The 24,494-nt window shown below is 37.4% G+C and overlaps 1 protein-coding gene across 19 annotated transcripts in view; it reads left to right on the top strand.

Annotated features, from left to right (window-relative positions):
• LOC126478296 (RNA binding protein fox-1 homolog 3-like) overlaps positions 1–24,494 on the top strand; it is a 468,968-nt gene that overhangs the window by 367,455 nt on the left and 77,019 nt on the right. For 16 of the 19 annotated variants that reach the window (XR_007587441.1, XR_007587438.1, XR_007587439.1 and 13 more), the window contains 2 exons: positions 5,995–6,087; positions 21,644–21,698. Coding sequence is in view for 15 of the 19 variants with exons in the window: in XM_050103698.1 (XP_049959655.1) it covers positions 5,995–6,087; positions 21,644–21,698 (148 nt within the window). In the remaining 4 variants the exon portion in view is untranslated. The remainder of the gene's footprint in view (positions 1–5,994; positions 6,088–21,643; positions 21,699–24,494) is intronic. The other 3 variants (XM_050103702.1, XM_050103703.1, XM_050103701.1) reach the window with 1 other exon arrangement.

Below are 24,494 nucleotides of genomic sequence, written 5' to 3'. Positions count from 1 at the left end.
AACAGCTAATTGTTCAAAGTTGCAGAATTGAGCAGTTAACCTTTTTTTCCATTGAAATGTACACTATTGGCGTAAATGCGGAGCCATATGATTTATGCAGATACCTGTGTTCATTTTGGTTCTTTGTGATATCAAAAACGGTGCCACTGGTACATACAGAGGTAATTGTGCACCAGAGAGATCTAAATGCTGCAGATCACTGCCAGCTTGTGTATGAAATCTCTCCCTCACTGTAATGCAGTTTGCTGCCCTATCAATGTCTTATTGCAGTTATATTTGTTGTTTTGTGGGATTGCTTCCCGTTCATATTGAAATGAGGAGGAGAAATGGAAAAGGAAGCTGGGACAGGAGTTAATAGTTCGTGAGAAGTCTTGCACTTCTCAAAAAACCAACAATAAGCTGATGGCATAGCCAGATGGCTTCCTGCACTTCAGGAGTCTTTAATATCCCACTCATCCCCGCTTAAAAATGTTACGTTTCTATGTGGAGTAACAAATATGCAGGTCAACTGAAAAGCAGGATGATTCTGTTTTTATATCCTTATCTTGTCACAAATGGTATCTTTGACACCATAGAACACAAGTTTCTTTCATCTAGGTGCAATTTCTCTGCCTTTTATCAGGTTTTTGCTCTGACTGACAACAGTTTGAAACACTAAACTTCCAAATGTGGAAGACTGAGGGAAGTTATCACTGCTGTTAGGCCACCTCAACTCTAGAGACTTTAGACCTAGCAATACAAAGCTTAATTTCTTTAAGAAAATACATAGACACCTGGAGGCCTGCTGTTGGCCTGGATTCATGCCTGTGGATCATTGAAAAGGATCTAAGAATCTTTTATTGTAAGGAAAGCTTTAGTTACTTCAGTCATCGAAGGGGTTTAATGAGGAATCAAGTTAATCAGAGTAGTCATCCATGCATTCTTCTAACACTTTGAAGTGAGGGAAGGAGTGAGTGATGAAAGAGAAAGGAACTTTGTGGATGCTTGAATTTTTAAGTGAAAAAAACAAGGAGTTCTGTAATGGTTCTGTAATGACATTCTAAGTGATTAACAATGTATGTAGGGATTGGACTTGCATCACAATTGGTGGCTCAACATATACATCATCTCTGACATTGAAAAATGATAAAAAGTCTGTCTGATGTGGTTACCAAATAATTGTTACGGTAGCTGAAAGTTCTCACCATTCTCAATAGGGAACAGAAGAATAAACAAAGAACTTGTTAAAAATCTTGCTGATCTCCCTCCCCCTCCACACACACACACACACACACACACACACACACACACACACACACACACTCTCTTACATACCTTAGATCAGTTAGCTTCTTTACACTAAATTTATCCTGTTTTAGTTGATTGACAACTGTCTCAGTGTAGAGGATAATGACAAAATTATCACCTAGTTTTACATGTTGTCTTGATAATTTAGCAACAGAACTTCACTCAAAGCAACAATTTTGTCATTCACTTTTGTCTTTGACTGCTGGAAACAATATCGTGAGACTTCAGAATATTTTTGTAGATACACACATGCGTATAGTGATACACGAGGCAAATAAGTGTCACAGTAATCATTCTACAATGTCTTACAAATCAACCAGTAGGCTATTTTCAGTAAGCACGTATATGTTTTTGATTTTGTGTAGAAAACTGAAATATATAAAACAAAAACAAAAATAAATAAATAAATAAATAAATAAATAAATGGCTGTTCTAGGGAAGTGATAAACATTCGTTTTATATTCTTGCTAGAAGTTATATAAGACATAATACACATGGCTATAATGGACTGGTTTGTTTACAGCTTTTGAGACAGTCAGTTACTAAAATGTGAAACCTAGTCCTATGTGATAAACTTAATATTAGTTGACGATGATGTACATTCATTTGCCAGATCTTGTCTTAGTTTAATTACAATGTAGTTCTCTCGTGTGGAAATCTCCGACTCTGTGATGTGTAAAATGTTAGATTCATGAAATGTAAAGACTCTCCAAAGTGTAGAAAAAAAATAGTTCTGATGAGGGAATAAGTAATAGTGAAGCCAAAGGCTTATCAGTGCCTCATTCAGAGTTGTTTGCGATTGTTAGTGTAATAGCTTAATATGAATAATGATAGCTTTCCTCTTAACTATTAGAATGAAACACTTGCTGAATAGAGCACATAATGGGAACGGAACAGTAGAGCAACAGTGTCTGCATTGAAATATTAATCCTGTCTGTTGTTTTTGATGGCATGTGAAGTGTCCCATCTTCCGTAGACATTGTGTGGTGACCACATTTCCAATATAATGAATGTAGATCATTGTTGGTGATTTCTGCTTTATGAACATTAGGTCATGGTCCAGTGCATAACTTTCTGCCTAACAAATCGTCTTCCAATGATCGAGGTATCTTTAGATGCTTTAATAACTTAGAAAGCAGTTTCAGTCCTAACAAGCTCAACAAGTCTAACTGTTAATGCATAGCCATGCAAAGCCATTTCATCATGTCATCAAGATTGCTACCCCAATTACAGAGCTGTTCAAATTTATAATGTGGATCTTGTAGTGAAGAAGAGTTGATGCTGTTTGTTTTATTTAGTCCAAAGCCCACAAGCTCTCGAATTTAGTCCCCGTTTTCCATTAGTTGTTTTTATGATTTTGAATTTTTGTCATGCCTCTGTACATCCTAGTATAGTAATGATTAGATCTTGGTAAAACCATAGTATCAGAGAAACAAATTCGATATGCTATTGCTGATATATCCGTACTGCCCCAGACAATTGCTTATTCCTTCTTAAGGTGGGTGTTAATGTTTTTTTCTTTTTAGTTCCTACATACACTTGACTAAAAGTGCAAGGGATTTAATATATTCGTGCTGTGGCAATGGCAGGTGTGGCTGTTTGACAGTGTTAAAATATTTGCTCACTATTCGTTTTGGTTTAAACACCTTGTCAATACTGCATTTTCTGAGGATTTTACTGATACAACCTTAACAGTTTCTACAGATGGAGGAAAACTTTCTCCTTAGTTAGTTCTTTTTCAATAGAAGCTGCAGACCTTTTTAGGGTGTAGTGCCCTATTTCTCTCTTTGTCGAAGTAGCCATTTCTTCTGAAGGCAGTTTCTAAATGATACAGCTTGTCCACCAAGTACAGTGGTTCACAGGTACTAAATAAAATGAACAGCGCCAACTCTTCCCCACTACAGAATCTGAAACGTATGTTGGCATGGCTCCACGATCTTGGGCAGTGATCTGATGATGTCATGAACCGACCATTGCACGGTTACATATGATGAGGTAAGCTTGCCGAGTTTGTTTGAGGCTGTAACCACTTTCAAAGTCATTAAAGCCTCTGAAGACTTCCCCATCATTGGCAGACAAAATGTAATGTTGGCAGAGAATTACATCTTTGACCATCACCTAATGCTCATAAAACAAAAATCACCAATAACGCAAATACCAGCCATGAAAGCTTGCAGTCTGTAATGAAAAGAACATTTTTTAAGTTTTTAATTTCTTTAAAAATGATTGACTAGTTTTGGTCAGGTTTGGGAAACCTTAATTCACCAGATAATGGAAAATGAAACAACAAAACAGGGCATATTTACACTGGCAATACTCTGAATACTGCCACGGCATTGATTATGGGAGATCATAATGCAGAACATCAAGCTCCATAAGCGTGGCTAATTAACTGTTACAGTGGTGACTTAAAAGTGGGAATAACACCTAAAGTTATACTTTTATCTGTGAGAGTTAACGTTTTGATACTTACTTACTTAGGCAGCAGCTATTACAATAACTTCACTTCTTCTTCTGCCAAGAGCAAAGTCATTGAACAGTAGGCTTCCTCTTGTCACAGTTAATATTTTTGTGACTATTATTGTAAGATCTAAAGATCTATACTGATGCAAACACTCCTTACCTGCTTTATGAAAGGACACGCCAACTAGGTTAGTAAGCTCTGATGATGTGACCCAGAAAAGATACGTGGTAACTTGGCTGCAATGTTTTTCAATATGCAGTAAATTAGCATAATTGAGACAAATTCTTCTCTCTGGTGCATAATATTTATCACATATATTTAAGTATTTTACAGGATTAGCCACAATAAACAATTTACATTTACTTCATATGGGATTTGTTATATACTGACATTGTTCAGTATACATCGATTTTTTTCTTAATTCATAAATGATGATTTGTTTTTGTAACAGTACACTTACCTTCGCATGCAACATAAAAAGTCTTTGTAATTTATTTATTTATTTATTTATTGATTACAGTGAGGGCAAAGTATTTCAGTTTACTGATAAATGGGTCTTAAAAACTTTTTTTTATCATAGTATCTACATAGCTCTCACAGAAGTAGATAAAGCACCTGTGTCAGCAGTATGAAAGCCAGTGCCACTTTTTGCCAAAAGGTAATTTTATTGACCTGAAGGCATTGATCACTTACATGTAACTCAACTGTGTGAAAATATATGTACACATAAAACAAATGAAAGGTATTCAGCCTGAGTTATCATCAGTATTCTTTAACCTGCAGGTGTTTGGTTGTGGGACAGCTTTATGCATTAACAGCATTCATATTAGTTCACTTTAAGCAGGAGCTATTGACTGTTGATAACTTGACTTGTTTTGCATTTTTCTTTGGCAGATTGAATGCATTTGTATCAAAAATTTGCTAGTTTTAATGTTGTGTTTCTAAAACAATATGCAAGCATGGTGGTTACGTATCTAGAGCATAAAAGTGACTTGTCTGTCTTGGTGAAGCTGATAGTCCTGTCTTGTTTGTTTGGCCTAAATTGATTATCATGTCATAATAATGGACAAAGACATCAAAGCAAAGTTTGAACTGAGTGACTTTTTCAGTAGAAATTAAAAATAGTTTTCTCTCTGTATAAAGATTTCCAGTACTGGTAATATTTGCAGTGGTTGGTTTGCCTGTATTGGCATGCCTCATGATTGACTGGCTTGGCCTCTATCTTTGGAGAACCATAATATATTACTACTTCTACATCCTTTCTCCACCTGTATAGCTGTTCCATACAGCCACTCAAATGATGTTTGCCAACATTGGCAACTCCTCACAGCCTTTGGTACGTGCAATCCATCTTGTGCTGAGTGGCAGTATGTTTTGTGCATGAGCTGCGTGTTCAGTAGAAATGACACTTCTGCCTCTGCACAATGTAGCCTCGTTACTGCAAAAAAATTGCACCTACATTGAGGGAGGCTGTTGAAATTTCCAGATAAACCATTTTGTTTCCCTGCTTATTACTCCTTTTAGCAATATGTGTTATGTGACTGCTAGTAGTACACAAGTCCTCCGGAATTGTGTTCATCTTGAAATTATAGAAATCTACATAGTTCCAAAATAAGTCATCAGTAACATCATTCATTGGTTGTAGATATTGTCTTTGACCAACCAGCTTCCCTCTCCCCATCTGGCAGAGGAAAAAGAAAGGGGAGTGGGAGTGAAATGACATGCAAAAACAATCCTTTTACCTTATTCACCATTGGCTTGCATGATGTGGGATGGTAGATTGAGTACTAAGATAGTTCAAGTACATTTCACTCATGATAAAGTAATTGTTTTAAAAATTACTTATATATATTGGCTAAATTTGAGCGTGACTGAAACAGACATTTGACTGGTTTCTTTTACTCACGCTGATTTGTTTCCTTTTACTTTCAATAAAACTAAGCATGCAGTCACTCAAGCCTTGTATTCTGGCACTGTGACAGTTTCAGTTCACTATAGAATGTGTCCATTGTACACAATGATGATTTAGTGGACTGAAAGACAAATCTTGAAGCAAAAGCACTATGAATTTTCTGAATAACAGTCCCTACTTTCCCACCACCTCTGTTCTGAAAATCAGAAAAAAATATATATATTACTATAAATTTGTCTACAGAACTCTATGCATACATGTTAATTTTTGTTGCACGTTGTTTTTTGAGCGACGCCAGTTTTTAATGCATGTTTTGTCTGTCTGCATGCAGGGATTCGGTTTTGTAACATTCGCAAATAGTGCTGATGCGGACCGAGCACGAGAGAGGCTACACGGCACCGTGGTTGAGGGAAGAAAGATAGAGGTGTGCATGATCTCTATGATTTACAAAAGAAGTTTTCTGTGGTAGCACTCATTTTTAACTGTAACAAAATTACCTCTCTCTTCCATTCTTTTATTCCAATTTCCACAGTGCATATCCTGCTAACTTTGGATACCTTAACCACTGAAATATCATGTATTTTTCTGTCCGTCAGTCTTGCTGCGCTTCACTGCATTCCAATTCACAAGAATCAGTTTCTTCTGGGCCATGGTTAACTACACGTTTGCCTTTAAGAAGCATATTCCTAAGTTGTAAATCCGTATTAACCATTTAAATCCTATAGGGGCTCTTACTTCATTTCCCACAGCTCAGTAGGCTTCTTAATATGTTGGAGAGTTGCATTGTGTCATAGAGCAGTTTTCCTTTCAGTGTGATCTCCGGTATTTCACCTCTGCTTCTAGGCAATTATGTATTCATGAAAGCTTGTAGTTGATGACAGTGAGGGGTAGAAGCATGGAATAACTGTCTATATACAACTCTCTAAAGCTTCTTGGACAAATATTTTCAGAGCCTCTATTGTGCTAGCTTTGGACTGGTTCTTTTTATTGTGTGAAGCTACTATAGAAGTGGACATCACTGCCACTTTTGTGTAAATGTTTGTAGTGGTCGGAATTTTGATGGGCGCATTAAGCTTCATTTGTGTATGTTATAGTGACACGACACATTACTTCATTTATTATTTTTATTTATGTGTGTAATAAGTATCTCATCATCCAGACAGTACATCACCATACCAGATGGCAGGATCAGTTAATTTTTTTTTTTATGTTTTCGATCTTTTACAGTGGCATTTTGTACAGTTTGTCTCAAGGTTCTGTGCATAAAAACAAATAAAAAAATTCTTAAGTCGTAAATGTAGTGTAATGGAGTTGGTTTTTTCAGTAATTGTTATTCATTCGAAGCTGGAAATAACATTTGCTGAAATAACTCTTAATGAAACTTTTCTATGTGATTGGGATTCTGAGAAGTGCAGTATGACTTAAATGACACCAAACAAAATATTTCTTGCTATAAACATGGCAATAATTTTGTTTGTGTGTTATCCTTAACCTCTTTTATACCTCCGTCCATATAATGGATTTCCCACTTCAAAAAAGGGAAGAAAAGTATGTTCCCATTGCATTATGAGCCTGTAGTGTTTGTAGCTCGCATAGCAGGTGACATACTTTTCTCTGACACTACAGTTCCTACAGTTGTGTGTCTGTCAAACACGCTGCTAAAGCTGACAGCGCTGCATCTTTCCTAATCCAGTGTGTGTTTCAGTAATGTGGCAAAGCAATGTCAAAAAGCTAGTTACATGATCGTCGCAGCAGTAGTTCGTGTTGCTGTAGTAGGCAAATCTGGTGGCTGGGTTTGTATCTCATGGACTGCTGAATGATGTGTTTGGCACATTGATGGCATCAGCTCAGAAAATAATTACAAATACTTCCGAATTACATTTTTCCACTTTCCATACTGAAATGCTGTTTATTCACTAAAGCCGCAGAACTTAAAATAGTGTGCTTGGTGTCAACAGTTTTTGCACTTGCAAAGTATTTTATTCCCAGGTTAACTTGTGAAAGTACCCACTCCTTTCCACTCATCAGAATTTGTTAATGTAGCTACCCGCTTATTTTTTAATTTAGCAAGTACACGTATCTGCACTATGTAATATTTGAGTGTACATTTATAACCCTAAATGCTACAGTTATGTCTTCAGCTTGTTCTAATTGCTTCTCTCTATCACATTATTACTGTTAACCATACTTATGCAGTTTACTTCGCCATTTTGCATTTTGACATTCCTTTGCTGAGATTAATGTATTAGGTTTCATTTTAGTCCACCATATTTGTAATTGAACTTGAAGTGGCAGGTGGAGTACATATTTGATGAAATATGTGCTCCACGCGTCATTCTTTGTAATTTAAGAAATTATGTTTTTAACACAGTATATCAACATTGTATTCTACTCTTACCTCTCTAGACGGCCAATAAATAAAGTGCCGATGAAAAACTTGTTGTACGGTTTTCAACCAGAAGAGCTGTTGAGGTAAGATTAAATGGTTACTTGATGCAAGGTATTATCATTTTAAAGTACTATTTTATTTTATTTCCTCATAAAAGAGCCTGTTTCTGTTAACATAGATTTCTCTTTGCCCCAGAAAGGTATTTGTGTTTGACCCATCGTCTTCTAAATGTCTCTTTCTCAGCAGAACTTTGAAGCCAAAGTAATATATTTTCTTTTTGTGTAACTACACATCGCTACCCTTCCATCAAAGATGAAGCTGCTGTTCCAAAGTGCTTGTCTAGCTAAGTTTGTTAAATATAATATGGTTGACATTCACACTACGAAATGTGTCAAAAGGAGTGCTGTTGAGACTTACCTTGATTCACTGTAACATCTCGGATGTTTGTTCATTTTTGGACCAGTGATACTCATTTCAAAATAAGTTGGATTGACAACAGTACGGTCACTAATAACACAATTACTTACTCACTACAAAATAACTTGTATTTCGCGGGGAACTTCATCAGTATTTTAAAATCTCAGTTGATTGTTTTAAAGAGTTGTTGCATTACACTGATATGAAATCCAATAACTCTGCAGATCATGTAATGGGAGAGGCAGCTGGCACTTAAACATTTATTGGGTGAGTCCTTCTCCTCAGTGTCACTCCTATATGTAGGCAATGTACAAAGCCTACTTCTTGTTAGGTGTTTGTTGTGACAATACGAATGATGTATGAGACTACAAAATTATGTTAGAAGTTGTAATAGATTAAAAATTTTAAATTTGGTGTCCTTGAGGAATGGTCAGCATTCAGGTATATGACAGGAACACTCATTTGAAGCAAAAGAGTAATGAACATGGGCTGCGAAATGTACACCTTAAGAGCTATGAGCATTTGTCAGCAGAAGATGCGTTTTATTGTAGTGAAGTCTGCCCTAATAGCTGAATGGTCAGTGCTTTGGAATGCCAAGCACGGGGGCCCGGGTTGGATTCCTGGCTGAGGTGGAGATTTTCTCACCTCAGGGACTGGGTGTTGTGCTGTCCTCATCTTCATTTCATCCCCATTGTTGACACACAAATCACCCAATGTGGCGTCGTACTCAATAAGACTTGCACTTGGCGGCCGAACTTCCCGTCCGGGAACTCCCCGCCACTGACACCATATACTCATTTCAATTTCCATTGTAGTGCAGATAAAAATGTGCTTATAGATCTTTGGGTATGCATTTTAGAGCCCATGTGTGCTAGAATTTTTTGCTTTGAATAATAGTTCCTGTCATATCCCTGAATAATAGCTGTTACTTCATTATTCCTGAAAACACATGCAAAATAACATACGGAATTTGTGCACATCTGAAATTAACGAACTGAGGCATATCATTGACAAACTTTCACTATTAGAATTCCTCTGATAGACAGCAATTCATCTTGTTTGATTATCCCCCCCCCCCCCCCCCCCCCCCGTGTCTCTCTCTCTCTCTCTCTCTCTCTCTCTCTCTCTCTCTCTCTCTCTCTCTTCCCCCCCCCCCCCCCCCCCCCCCCCCCCCCCCTCCATCCCGCCACCAGCATCATGTCCTCAGAGCCCCTCCTTCTGAGAACATCACAGCACAAAAATATGTCTAATATTGAAGATTATTTCTGTTGATTTAACACTTCGTTTATTTGGACGGGCAGCAATAGTGTGTGTGTGTGTGTGTGTGTGTGTGTGTGTGTGTGTACTGCAATTCATTATGAAGATGTTGAATTTTTTTTACGTCTTTTAGGAATTGTTGTTTGTGCTGATACTTTGTTCATTGTTTTAGGCCTTATAGACAGGCAAATCTTTCAGCCATTTTGATGTATAAGGTGAAAAAATTCATGGCCTAACGCCTAATTTCTTCCCTCCCTGATAACAGTGACCATTTTCCAAAAAGGAATAATCAAGTATGACATTTGTTTTTCTGCTGCTATCTGAAAGTTATCTCTCACGTAGACACTTCATTAGAGAGAGATACAATTGTGAGATCTTCAGCATATAAACTTCCATTGCTTATGTTATGTTAAATTGAAAGCAGATTGGAGTTAATCGTCAGTTTGCTGGTATGTGTTAGTGTTAGTGTAGAGAGAGAGAGAGAGAGAGAGAGAGAGAGAGAAGCTCAGCTCAGCTTTAGCTGCACTAGTACAGTTCTGAAGGAGGAAGCTGTTCTAAAGTTTGGCAGTAGTTCGTCCCTTTCTCTCTTACACACCTTCTGACTTCTCGACACATCAGCTAGTCAGTGACTTCTTAACTATACTCCTTCTATTACTTGGGTCCACCATGAATTTTTCATTATCAGTCTTTGACAAATTATTGCATAGGATTCTTGTGGTCAGTTACAGAATTTTCTCTCCATCTGATGTTATATGATTGGTCTTAATTTGATAGGCATAAAGAGGCATGAGCGATAAAAATTTCATTGTGTTTGGAAGTTGAAGTAAAGAAGACACTTCATTACTAATCGTCACATTAAAAAAATCATAGCATACAGAGAAACACTGCAGCATCTGCTATACACTTTTTATTTCCTAGACATTTTGATGTATCTCAGCACTTACCTTTTACAGTCTCCCCCCCCCCCCCCCTCCCCCCTCCCTTAGTTCCACTATTCTCCAAGTAGGACATGACTACCCCCCCCCCCCCCTCTCCTTCTTTTACAGTCCCCCCCCCCTCCCTTAGTTCCACTATTCTCCAAGTAGGACATGACTACCCCCCCCCCCCCTCCCCCAAATTGTAACCAGAATGTGACACTCATAATGCTATTGAGCAGCCAGCTTTCGATTGTCTTTATTTACATTACCTAAATAAATTGCTTTTTATTATTTAACTCTTCATGGTTGACTCTACTAACTATTATTAAGAACATTATGTGGAAAAACCTGACAGCTTGGAAAATTGAAGAGCTGCATGTATTTATTTGTAAACATATTTGCAGCTTTTATTTTTGTTTCAGTGTATCAGTTATTGTTGTGTACTGTAGAGAAATGTATCCCATTCGTAATCATTATCACATAGGTAGTGCAATGTAGACAGAAATAAACATGCAGTTGGTTTGGTAATTAAATTCTCAATTTCTTGTTTCACAGATAAAGTTGTCAATTTGCAATCCTCAGTTGGTTCTCCTAGTGAGATCGTACTTATATTTTCTACAAAACAATAAAAGGAGTGAGTTTGACAACTAATTTGATTTTGTGATTGGATTTTGTATTGAAATAGTAAGTGCCTATAATCCATTGAGTATTGTGAAATTTTATAGTATTTCAGTATACTGTCATTCAGCAACATTCATCAGAATCAGTGCAGGAGATGGTGTTAAAATTTATGTTTCTCCTTATTTCAGGTATTCTTTACTTATTACATGTAAATTTGTGATTCATTTAAAATGTGTATATTACTTTAAAGTGCTTCATTTTAGCATTGCATTGTGTTGCCATCTGGCACTGTACAGGGGCATTGGCATATGCTAAATGTGTGCGTGTGTGCGAGCATGTCCAGCGTGCCTGGGGAAAGGATTATTTTTGAAAGCTAGCAAGTTTTCTATCTTTTTTTCTGTGCACCTGTCATTTCAGTAATGTTGGCTAACAGTGTTAGAATAATTGCACAGGCTCACCAAAGCATGATTGTGGTAAGCAGGTTCAAATGGTTATAGAGTGCAATAATTATGCAGAGCTGAATAGACTTGCACAACACGGTTGTGTAGTGAGCTGCATCAAACCAGCCTTCAGACTGGAGGGGGGGGGGGGGGGGGGGAAGAAATGGCAGGATATGCCTTAAAGTACTCAGATAGTAACAGTTTAAGAGTGTTTTTGTTAAATATTCTTGGGCACAATCTTTAAAACTGACACACAATTAGTTCCTTTAGTCATTGCATAAGGAGGGTCAGCAGTAGAAGATAGGAGAGAAGATAGATATTTGACATGAGAACATTTGTAAATTATCCCACTACAGCCAAATATGAAAACAATCATTTACGTTCACAATATACAAAACCATCACACCCAAGTCTGGTGTGAGCAAAAGAGCCACATGTGCTTCTGAGCCTTTAATGCCGGCTTTCACTACCAGAAAAGAGTTTTGAAGATGATCCCAGTGCTCTGTGGTTTCAGTCTGCTGATGCTACAGAGAAACATTCATTTGTACACTTGAAATTTCAAACATGGCAACTGCCAGGGCAACGTTCAGTGTATTTACAAATGTATCTAGTGCTATTCAATTATTTGTCCTTACAAAATAGCAGTGGCTATGTTGAATATGCTCCCATTCATTGTGCAGGATGGAACACCATGACTGATGTTTTGAAGCATAAGGGCTTTGTTAAGTCAACTGCTGAAATGTGTTTGACTAGAAAAAGTTTTCATGTATCTGCTGCAACATTCTGAAGCTTGCGTGAAACAGGAACTCTGCATACTGCTTGTTCCATATAGAATTATTTTTGGTAGAGGATTGTTCACAACATTCCATACTTGGTTGTAGCACTGTTGACAGGCACATAAGATTGTAATTATCAAACCTTGGAGGCCTAAGCTCTTCACAAAATGTTTTTCCTAAGCCATTTGCACACTGCAAGACCATTTCGCTGAACAATATAGGATATGAGCAATAGTTGTTGATCAGTTGCAAATAGAATACATTTAATGACTGCTGGGTGCTTGCGAGGCAGTAGAACAGTTTACACACAGCATTTAGATTCAGATAAAATACCTTTTACATCTTACTTCCCGGTGTGGAGAATGGCTTGATCATAAGCTGGTCAGGGGCAGAGGAAGCTCATATATAGCAAGAAACGTTACCTTAGCTGCCGGCCTTTTTACATACTCCTTTTCCTCTTTCTTGCATTTTTTGTGTATGCTTAAATGTATCATAAAAGTTTGAAGTACTAAAAGTGTTTTCACTCGCACTAAACTGTGTTTCCCACAATATTGCCATACAGTGACTAGACAAAAGAAACTTCGTACATATAATTACTCTGCAGTCTCAAGACTAAATTAATAAAAAGTTGGCATGAATGTGAATTTTAAGCCTATTTTAATAATCACTTTGTATATTATTCTTCAACTTTTTTAAAAAGAAAATATTCATGGGAGTCTGGTGTACATTCTTGCCATAACAGGTTTCACCAATGAGCCTGCTACTAGGATGAAACAGTGAATACAATCTCTATCAAAAATTTACTGTCACGCAAGACAGACTTGCCTTTCATGTTGATGTAAAGTCATGTTTTGTGTTGTCATCACTGCTAATTCATCTCACAACAGTGTGGTTGTTTATCCTGATGCAAGTCTGTCATTGGAAGCCACTCAGGAACCTTATGTGTCAATATCATTAGCCTGAATGAGAGCTAAGCAGTCTGTACTTTCCATCAACTAGAAGGGTATTGTTATTAGCACCACACAATCAAATCTGTTCCCAATTACTTCTGCTCTGGTTATCATGTTTTCTTTTACCGCACACAGTGCCCTTTGAAACACAAGGTGCAACTGCAACACTGCATGATACCCTCTTCAAAGTGAAAATTAATTTTATGATTTTTTTCTGTCTTTGTAATGTCCTATCAGTTTGGGGGACAGCATACAGTATTCATTTCGATCTGTGATTGTTAGAGAACAGTAGTTGTGGTCCACCTGACAACATACATGTAAATTTATAGCTAGTCTGGGACAACATTGGTAAAGAGTTATGTAAGAAGTCCCTTCAGTTAATGTTATTTATGCAGACAAAGGTCAACATTAATACATTTAAATTTTCCAAATTAAAAAAAGACTCTGTAACTTTTCGATGGCAGCAAACACACATATAGAAAGCAATCGAGTCAGCTGGGTGGGTACAGTAGCCCCACCACAACACATATATTCCAGTTGCTGTAGTGGGCAGCCGGAGTTGTTGCAGTGTTCATTCATTAATGTAATAATTGTACTTTAAAAAAATTAGGTACAAGTCAGACCATTTTGCCCCCCAAATAAAAACGTTCTACTACACTGTTTGATATTGTCATGGTTACTAAGTGACTAAAATACGCTTTTGTTCAATTTTCCCTCATTAAGAAAATTATATCACTCAAAGATTTCACATTCATGCCCTCAAGTGACAAAAATCTGGTGTTGCTAGCTCTGCACTGTATAGTGAATGTGGCAATGAATTTTGCAGTTTCTTTCGTGATGGTAAGGAAATAATATAACCTTATATTCTTGTAAGAAAGAAAATCTCATTAGTGTTTTCGTAGAAGAAACTATAACAGTCAGTATCTGAACTCCTTTATAATTTTGGGAAACCGCTGTGTTTACTGTTGCACTAGTGCCTGTATGAAATTTATGAGAATGACCGCCTCCAAACATTCATCTTCCTCATCTGGCAAATATGAGTAGTGTTTCTTCATAAATAGCCTTTAGTCCTTGGTCAGAGAATGAATCCAAATCTCTCAGCATTTAACTCAGTGAAATTAACACTACTATTCAGTTAATCATTCTTTTCTGATTGTAATGTGATTCTGGCTTTATGCCATGGGTAATTACTACTCATGCAGTAGTGTCAGAAATGAGCTACTACACTGTTGTTGTGATGCAGAAAATGTCACCTGAAGCAGTAAAGAAATCAGTTACGAATAACAGTGGGGCTATCAATAACATTTACATATACCATGGGGCTTTTCTGTGGTACTGTAGATTCCAGTAATACCCAAATGAATGTGTGCCACAGTGTAATACAGTGTGGTGCAAGTAAAAGTGGCCTGTATGAGTGGATATGATTGGACGTGAATTTGTGCCAGCATTAATGGAGGTGGAAAAGACCTACAGTTATTTCCAGCTGGGTGGAGCAACTGCCCATACAGCCAGCCGAACCTTGTAGCATATTTACACAGAGTTGTTAGCGGAAGCCAGTCTGGCTGTCCCCCTAGCTGGCCACCCAGGTCACTTGATCTGTCAGTTTGGGACCCTTTAAGTCTAAGGTGTGAGGCAACAACTCTCATAGTGGTCAAGAACTACAGCAGAACATTTTGGGTTAGGTTGGAGCAATTTCAGCAGTCTAGCTTCGGCAACTTGCCGACGAGTGTCCAGGAGTGCAAAGAGATGAATGGTGGTCACTTTCAGTATTGGCTATAAGGAGGTTAGTACTGTATTTCCTTTCCTCTGCTGCATTTCTTTGTACCCTAGAACCCTAGAACTCTGTTCTCTGGGCCACGTTTATTTGCCCCACCCTGTATTTGTGAGATTATCAGCCACCAGCGTGTGGGTGTGTTCTGGTGCATACATCATCAGGTGCTCTCATTGGAGATGGATTATTTAAGCATGATGGTATATACCATCTATTATGAAGCAAGATTAACCTACCCTAGCAAAGTGTTTTCATTATTTGACAATCCCGTCAAGATGTTTCTGCACTTGGCTCGGTCGAAGAGTGGCATTTACATTTGTCATGTAATGTAGAACCCTGGTTTGAACATGATGCTATGAATGGTGTGCTCCAAAATGGTTGTTTTTAATCAAACATTGAACTCCAACATCTGCTACTCTAGAGGGTACCAGACATTAGGCCTAGAGTGAATGACAGGGTGGGGAAGTCTTAGATATCAAACTCTCAGATTAGCTGTGATGGGTAACTGCACATAATCTAGAGAGTACTTTATCAAACAGGAGGGAATTTACCTCTGGCAGATGAAATAACAGCAGAGATATTCTCCTTGGCTGAAGCCTTTTAGCAATTTTCTGTTCAACTATGGAAACCTTAGTAATATAAGTCTTCAGATCACTGAATTTCAACAAGAATCTCAGACCACTGAATTTCAACAAGAATCTTGCAGGGGGTAAGGAAACTTCTGACAGAAAGTAAATAGTTTAGGAGTAAAGGGTACCACTCACTGAGTAGCAGAAGCATTGAATCATCAACAGACACGCACAGGAAGAAACTGGAACTTTGGAAGCTGTTGGAAAAATCCTTTAGCAAGCTTGTACTATTCTTCTCAAGTGATTCTTCCAAAATGTAGCAGAGTTTTTTTTCTCTTCTGTGTGAGCATGTTGACGAGTCAATGCTTGTGGTGTTCAGGGAGAATCTCCTTTACTCTTGAACTACTTGCACCATAGGCTGTATCTCAAGGACCCTATGAAATGCTGAATCAATAAAAATGAAGCTAATTCAGTCACTAAACTGATTCACAGAAATAATTAAAAGAATGTCTTTAATTGACAACTGAAAGAAGTAATTATTAACTCCGTAATGTATGTAACGCCAAATGTAAGTTTGGTTGTGGAGAATCATCATAGATGTGAGAAAAATTACGAACAATAAAAATAAAATAGATAACGCTGTTTCATCCTGAAAAAGAAATCACATTTAGTATTCACTGGCAGATAAGACACACTAGCATAAAAGATGCATCCCATATTTTAAGACACACTCTCACTTAATACTTCTACTGCAAAACGATAATAAAACACATGTGCATTTACGTCAACTATCTAGACAATTTAAGTAGGAAAAATTGCTTGCCTTTTAATTGGTGTCCTAAAATCCACAAAATTCATCCTTGGAGCTGAAGAAAGTAATACTTGAAGCCACCATGTCAGAATCTGAATCCTCGTACAATAATTATCCTCTGTGTTATCCAGTGCCTTACTGATGCCACATTTCTTAAGCAATTTCATCGCTGCTTCAGTTTTTAAAGAGTACCATACAGCTTTGATCCAGTCACGAACTTCAGAAACTAGGTGTCTTCCTCCTTCCTGACAGTGTGTTTTCAAAATCTGTAGATTGCATCCATCTGTTCCACTTCTCCTTCGTTAGTCTCTTAAATAGTCTATCAAATACCTAATGGTTGAAGTAAACTAGTTAGTTCTCATGGATTTGCAGTTAACTGAGTCTTCAGTTCATTCAGTCCGTATTTAATGTATTCTGTTCTTTGAGAATGAAACTGGTCCTGTACTAACAGGGCGGCTTCTTCAGTAGGCCTCCAGATTGCCTAGACCGAATTTTATCCATCCAGCACCTAATTCCTTCTCCGTCCATTCAGCTTTTATTGTGTACATGGACAAACACTTGTTTTGGCAATAGTTTCGTAAAGAAGTCTCTTGACCCTCGATGGTGACTGTGTGATGTGCAATGTTCAGTCACAGAATAATTGATGCGATATTCCTTGGTGGCACAGTTACTACCAAACGGTACATGAAGGTTTCAGAAGTTTATCGAAGTGTATGCGGAAGTGTAACTAAGTGTTAGGTTACCCACTCTTCCTCCTCCTCCCTACTCCTACTTCTACTTCTAGTCCTACTCCTACTCAGTTTAGGTTTTGTACTGCATACTGTGCTCCCCGCATTTTCCTTGTTCATGCAGGATCTCATTTGCTTTATTTTGTTTCTTTTTTTTATTTCTATGCAGACATTAACTTTTTCCATCTTTCTTCTAACTTCCCTTTCTCAATTCGCATGTTTAATACATTTCTGATTCTGTTTGTTTTTTTACTTCCCTTGACCAGTTTTAGAAACTTTATCTCCATACTCTGGATATGCATTTTCTTGTTTATCCTCTATGATTCACTTCCGTGGAAGACTATCGGCAGAGCATTCTCATAAGTTGCAGAGTTCAAATTTTCAAATGTTTGCTAATTATCTCATAAATGGTTCTACATTTATTCACTTTCTTTTGTACATCTTTATCATATTGTACATTACATTATTGTATGTCTCTCTCAATGAATCCACACTTCTGCTATTTGGTATGTGGTCTCTCCTTTGCTCCTAAATTATTTATTATAAATGACATTTTTAATTAAAAGTCGGGTTTATTAGCTTCCTTGGTCTGAAAATTTCAGATCATTTTCCAAACTTCGTTCATTAGCTGTTATTTGTACTAAATTTTCTGTCTCGTGAATTGGTGCAGGTTGTGAGAACAAAAAAATGCTTTTAATATTGGTAGACCATGCAGCAGTAGTCAAGAGTCAGCTTTAAAGCTCCATGTTTGAAAAGAATTGTCAATATAGATATTGTAAGGTAGGACATAAATGTCACTCTTGTAGATCCAGTACAAATAAGTGTTCTTGTACTGCTTTGAATTGCTGATGTAATGTGTCAACTGTATATTATGTAACTTTTATCTTAAAATACTACTGAATGCTTTCTCAAAATGTAGTAAGATTTCTTGGTTAAGATATAAAATGTTATTTTTCAGTATTTTGCCGTGAAGCAAAAATGGCATCAGTAGTTAAATGATTCTTCCTAACACTTGCTGGTTCTTCGATAAGGAAATATTTAGTTATTGTTCGAAGTCTGTTCTTTGTAATTTTGTCAAACAGTTTGTAAGTTGAGTTAGATAGATATATTTCTCTGGAGTTTTTTCTTGGTTAAACTCCCCCCCCCCCCCCCTCCTCCTCCTCCTCCTCCTGTCTTCCAGCAGCTAATAAAACAGTGTCACAACCTAAATTGAAGTTAGATGATTTGTGAAATCTTATTAATTCCATCCATAACCTGTTGCTTTTCTGTACTTTGTGGCATTTATAGTCATCAATTATTCTATAATAGTATCTTCAGAATGCCACCGGCCTTACCACAATGGTAACACTGGTTCCTGTCATATCACTGAAGTTGACCATTGATGGGTTTGGTTAGCACTTGGATAGGTGACCATCCGAGTGTCCTGAGTGCTGTTGCCAAGTGGGTTGCAGTCTGTCTTTGTGAGGCCAGTTGAGGAGCTACTTCATTGAGAAGTGGTGGCTCTGGTCAGGAAAACTTAACAATGGCCTGAGAGCTTTGTTGTGACCACATGCTCTTCATACCTGCATCCAGTGACACTTATCGACTGAGGATGACATGGTGGTCAGTTGATACCATTGGGCCATCTGAGGGCTGTATGGACAGAGTTTAGTTCAGTTTCAGTTGGCCGTACCCGAATGGGACCTTCCGACCAACAATTCCATACATTCATTTCATTTCATCATTAGAGTCCTTAATTTCGTATATAAATATGTTTTTCCTTAAACATCTTGTATATTTTCATCACATAATTATATTGCTTCTGCCTTGTATCTCGCAAAAACATCATTAAGGTAAAATTGGGGAGACTAGGGAGCCTACACAAAGGCTTGGCAGCACCTGTTCTTCTTACAAACCATATGCGACTGTAACAGGAAAAGGAGGAAATGACTATGTACTCAAAATACCCTCCGCCATATGCCGTAAGGTGGCTTGCAGAGTATAGATGTAGATGTAGTTGTATGATTAGGGAATTTATCTTTAAAACCTACTTTATGGGGATGAAAAACAAGAGTGGGAAAAAAAAGAATGCGAGACTAGTAGTATTTGATACCTAATGCCATGGAAAGTGAAGTGAAAACATAAAGCACTTTGTTAAGATGGTTTAGAGGAACTGGGGAGGGGGAAACAGAAGTGTAGTTCAGTTACTAAATGTTGTATAGGTGATTTGTATGATGTACTATGACTATGTGGAATTGTACAGAGGATTTGTGTGTGTTTTAATAGAACAGAATATATATATATATATATATATATATATATATATATATATATATATATATATATATTTGGTTTAATGAAAGTGATTTCTGTGCCCTGAAGAAGCAAGAGATTCAACACGAGAGTTTCTCTGTAAGATAACACTCATTATCTAGAAGAATGGGAAATTAATACTACAACAAAGGGTGTGTTTATGGGACTTGGTCGAAACACAGGGAACAAACTTAATCTACTGAGGAATCTGACAGTAGAAAGGGAAGTTTGGAGGTAGTAAATCAGATGTTTGAATATGACAACAAAAACACTCAATTATTTAATTGGAAAAATAAAAAATCTACTCACCAAGCGGCGGCAGAACACACACATGCAAAGGATTGTTGTGATTGGCAAGCATTCGGAGCCAGTGGCTCCTTCTTCAGGCAGAAGATCTTTGCTTCTCATCCCATATGGCAAGTCTCCCCGGATTCACAGTTCTGGGTGACTGTCCCAAAATCTACCTCATTTCCTAGACCTCTCCAGTCCTTATCCTCCACCCTTCTTCCTTCCCGTTCAACCTTCAGCCTGAAGAAGGAGCCATTGGCCCCGAAAGTTAGCCAACCACATCAGTCTTTGTATGGGTTCTGCCGCTGCTTGGCAAGGAGATTTTTTTTATCTATCCAATTAAATATTGGATATAATAGAGGGAAACATTCCACATGGGAAAAATATATCTAAAAACAAAGAAGATGTGACTTACCAAACGAAAGCGCTGGCAGGTCGATAGACACACAAACATACACACAAAATTCAAGCTTTCGCAACCAACGGTTGCTTCATCAGGAAAGAGGGAAGGAGAGGGAGAGATGAAAGGATGTGGGTTTTAAGGGGGAGGGTAAGGAGTCATTCCAATCCCGGGAGCAGAAAGACTTAACTTAGGGGGAAAAAAGGACAGGTATACACTCACACACACACCCATATCCAACCGCACACACACAGACACAAGCAGACATTTGTAAAGGCAAAGAGTTGCAAAGGCAAACTCTTTGCCTTTACAAATGTCTGCTTGTGTCTGTGTATGTGCGGTTGGATATGGGTGTGTGTGTGTGTGTGTGTGTGTGTGTGTGTGTGTGTGAGTGTATACCTTTCCTTTTTTCCCCCCTAAGGTAAGTCTTTCTGCTCCCGGGATTGGAATGACTCCTTACCCTCTCCCATAAAACCCACATCCTTTCGTCTTTCCCTCTCCTTCCCTCTTTCCTGATGAAGCAACCGTTGGTTGCGAAAGCTTGAATTTTGTGTGTATGTTTGTGTTTGTTTGTGTGTCTATCTACCTGCCAGCGCTTTAGTTTGGTAAGTCACATCATCTTTGTTTTTAGATATACAATTAAATATTGGAATATGTATCACAGATATCACATCTGTTGGGTTTGGCAGTTATGCAGAGATTAAGAGGGAGGAATCAAGTGGTAATTATGGAGCATCAAATATGTTTCTATATATTTTTCACTTGTTTATTCTGAATGACAGTAAACTGATGTGTTCCCATAAAGAAATATCCAACAATAACTGATACATCGTTGTGTGTTTTTGTAACTGTAACAGTTATGGAATTTGATAATGAAATTCATCTCTAGCAGAACTAGTTTTTCTATAGTTAATTATCATTGACTACATCTAAAGTTTTACTTAGATATTATATACAGTACTGTTAATTGTCCAACAGCAACACAGGTTGGTAGCCACATCCGGGCCCATTCAAAGGGGGAAAAAAGGTTTGCATTGATCATCATCATCCCCATTTCTCAAATTACAAACATGCTTGCATTATTGGAAGTTAAAAATGGACGCTTTCATATCAGAAATTTACTCACAGTAATTTTATTTTATGAAGTATTTTCCAATAGTTTCATTCTGAAGTCCTAAGGAGGGTTCCTAGATAAAATGCCACAAGTTTAGAAGTCCATTTTTAAAGACTTGTGTAACATTAAAAAGGTACTAAGTTTGCTGTTGGATTTAATTTATTAATATAAAAATCAAATAAATGGATGATCTTTTTTATTATGTTTGAAATAGTAATAGATGTATATGAAATGTCTTAGGTCAACAATGCAACCGCTCGTGTGCAGACTAAGAAGGTACCTGCTGTTCCCAATGGTGAGTGTCTAATACTGGATATTGAAATGAGAAATTGCAACTATATGTTATCAAAAATAAAATTTCACAGTGGAAATTATAATTCTATGCAGACAATCTTCAGAAGATACGAACAAATCTGCTCTAGGTTGTGTTGTTTAGTGAACTTCAAGGTCCAGCAGCCCAAAATTGTTCTTGGCATTATCCCAAGTGCCACATATCAGATACATATAATTAAAAGTAAAAGTAGTTAGTGTTCAGAAACAAATTACTCATGTATATTAACAGAAAACTATTTCATTCATATGTATGAGAATGGGCAGTAGTTTTCAAACTTCAGTCCTTTGAAAGTTCTCCATTATTCAGTCTACATTCTTGTCTGATAGTGGGTATGACACAACTGAAAGATTTATATACACATAGGATGTGGCGTGCAGTAAGAGAGTGAAGTAGTGGGATGGTGGTGGGGGGGGGGGGGGTTGGCTCTGATGACAGGCAACAATTTTTTTGGCATACAGTGTATTGCAACATCAACAACTGACAGATTGTCATATGTTGATAAACATAATACTATATTCTTATGCACCACTGTTGAAGATGAAAAAGTTATCTTACTGCATCCTTTGCCCTCCTCCTGTTCCCCTTTTTTCTTTGGGAATGACAGTTATGATACCATGTTGCTTAGTGGTGAACCAATTTTTGGAACTACCACTTCTTGTTAAGCTAGTTTTAGGGATTGTATTTCCAACCACACAATTAACAACCATTCATTGAAATCCAAACAATGGAATAATAACAATATCATGAGTAGGAAGATTGTTACTCATTGTAAAGATGAGCCATTGAGCTGCAGACAGGCACAATGAAAAGACCATTGCTCATTATAGCTGTCAGCCAAAGTCGCCTTCAGCAAAGAAAACAAAGCTGCTGTTGGTTATGGTCATGTGTGCATGAGGTGTGCTTGTTGGTGTAAATGTATGGTTTTTTTCTTCGATGAAAAAGGATTTGACTGAAAGCTTTAATGTGTAACAGTCTTTTTGTTATGTCTATCTGCAACTCAATGAGTCGTCTTTACTGTGAGTAGCAATCTATCCTTTTCCTAATATTACTAATGGAATTTCTGTTTTCCAAGCATCTCTTGCCAGTCTTTTTGATGATGTGTCATATGAATCTGCACTGTACATTGGTCAGTAAAGCCAAGTTTTAAATGTGTGGTTGGTTTCATTACTGGAGTGCTTCACTGGGTGTAGTCGTAATGGAGGTGGCATGCCTTTACTTTCTTCAGACCTATGGACTAATGGACCAGCCTGCTATAAGTGGACCTACAGTTTTAACACAGATCCCAAACCATTGTGCAGCTTGGCATTTCTCATAGACAAATCATTCCGAGAGGTGAAAGAAGTGATAATTGACAGAAAAAAAATATTGGATTGAATGGCGATTGAATCATAAACCATTGGACATGGGATTTGACACATACTCACAGTCACCAGTATGTTAATAACTGCCATCGTTCCTAAGTGCTTACGTTATCTGTAAGGACAGGTGAGAGCGTTGTTACGTGGGTGCAAAAATTAATGATATATTTTATTGAAATGTACTGTTTTCCTTCTTTGTACTTGTGCTAGGCATCTTTGCATCTGTTTCGATGTCAACTGAATACAGTTTTCAAAAACTTTCCCACTTCCCAAGTGAGAAAACATATGACAGGAACTTTTGCAAAAGGTAGAAAACGATAATACAAGATTGAGTTTGTATGTTAGTATTGCATTGCTTTGGGATATGCTTATTTGTTAAGTTGTAGGGATGAAATAGCTTAATATTCCAAAATGAATGACACGGTATGACCTGGTTAATACACAATTTAATTTTTCTATAGCACTGCATGTGAACAATTTTAATGTTTCAAATGATCTAGTGTGGTACCAATCACTGACTTTTGGAATCAAGGAACTGGAAAAGAAATATGTAATTCACTTCAAAAACTTCATCATTACCACGAGTGTCTATTAAACGTTTATGTAGAACACTCAAACAACACACCACAAACACAAGAGTTTATTTGTTGCATTAGATGAATGGAGATTTTGAATAATATTGTACACGTGAAATTTTCTTTTTGTGAATTGCCGTAACAGAGAAGTTGGAAGCAATGGAATTTTGTGTAAATCAGATATTGTTCTACCAATTTTTTGAGAATTCTATTTTTCTTATCTCTGCCACCTTCCATTGGCATTCTGAGGAAAAAAAAGTATCCTTTATTCTTGCTAAAATATGGTCTAAATTAATATCAAGGCCTGAGTCTCTCTGCAGTTTACCGTAATATAATTTAGCTGGCATCTTCAAGTTATTATGGGTTTCTTCTTCTTCTTCTTCTTCTTCTTCTTCTTCCATTTCACCCAACTTCAGGGTAGGTAGACCAGTCACACTTCCACGTTCTGTTTCCGTTGTAGGCCTATTGTAATTGTTTTCCTTGCCCCCCCCCCCCCCCCTCTCTCTCTCTCTCTCTCTCTCTCTCTCTCTCTCTCTCTCTCTCTCCCCCCCCCCCCCCCCCCCCCCCTCTTCTTCTTGCTCTTGTATTGGTAGCTTTGTCTGACATTTCCAGTTTTGTCATTTCATTGCCAGTGGTGTCATTTAAAATTCTTCCTCCTATCCATAACTCTTTCTGTTCCATTTCATGTTTACTATCACATATTATTGTTGATGAACAATTGCCAGTGGCTTTTGTAACAGTCTACTGAGTACATTCAGTTTCTTTCTCATTCTTTAATTTAAGTTTTGCATTCCTCCCTCATAGTACAAATGCAGCAACATAAT

Source organism: Schistocerca serialis, chromosome 1 (genome assembly GCF_023864345.2).
Source record: "Schistocerca serialis cubense isolate TAMUIC-IGC-003099 chromosome 1, iqSchSeri2.2, whole genome shotgun sequence".
Lineage (NCBI taxonomy): Eukaryota > Metazoa > Arthropoda > Insecta > Orthoptera > Acrididae > Schistocerca > Schistocerca serialis.
The sequence above is the reverse complement of the archived record's forward strand: the minus strand, read 5'-3'. Positions and strand labels throughout refer to the sequence as shown.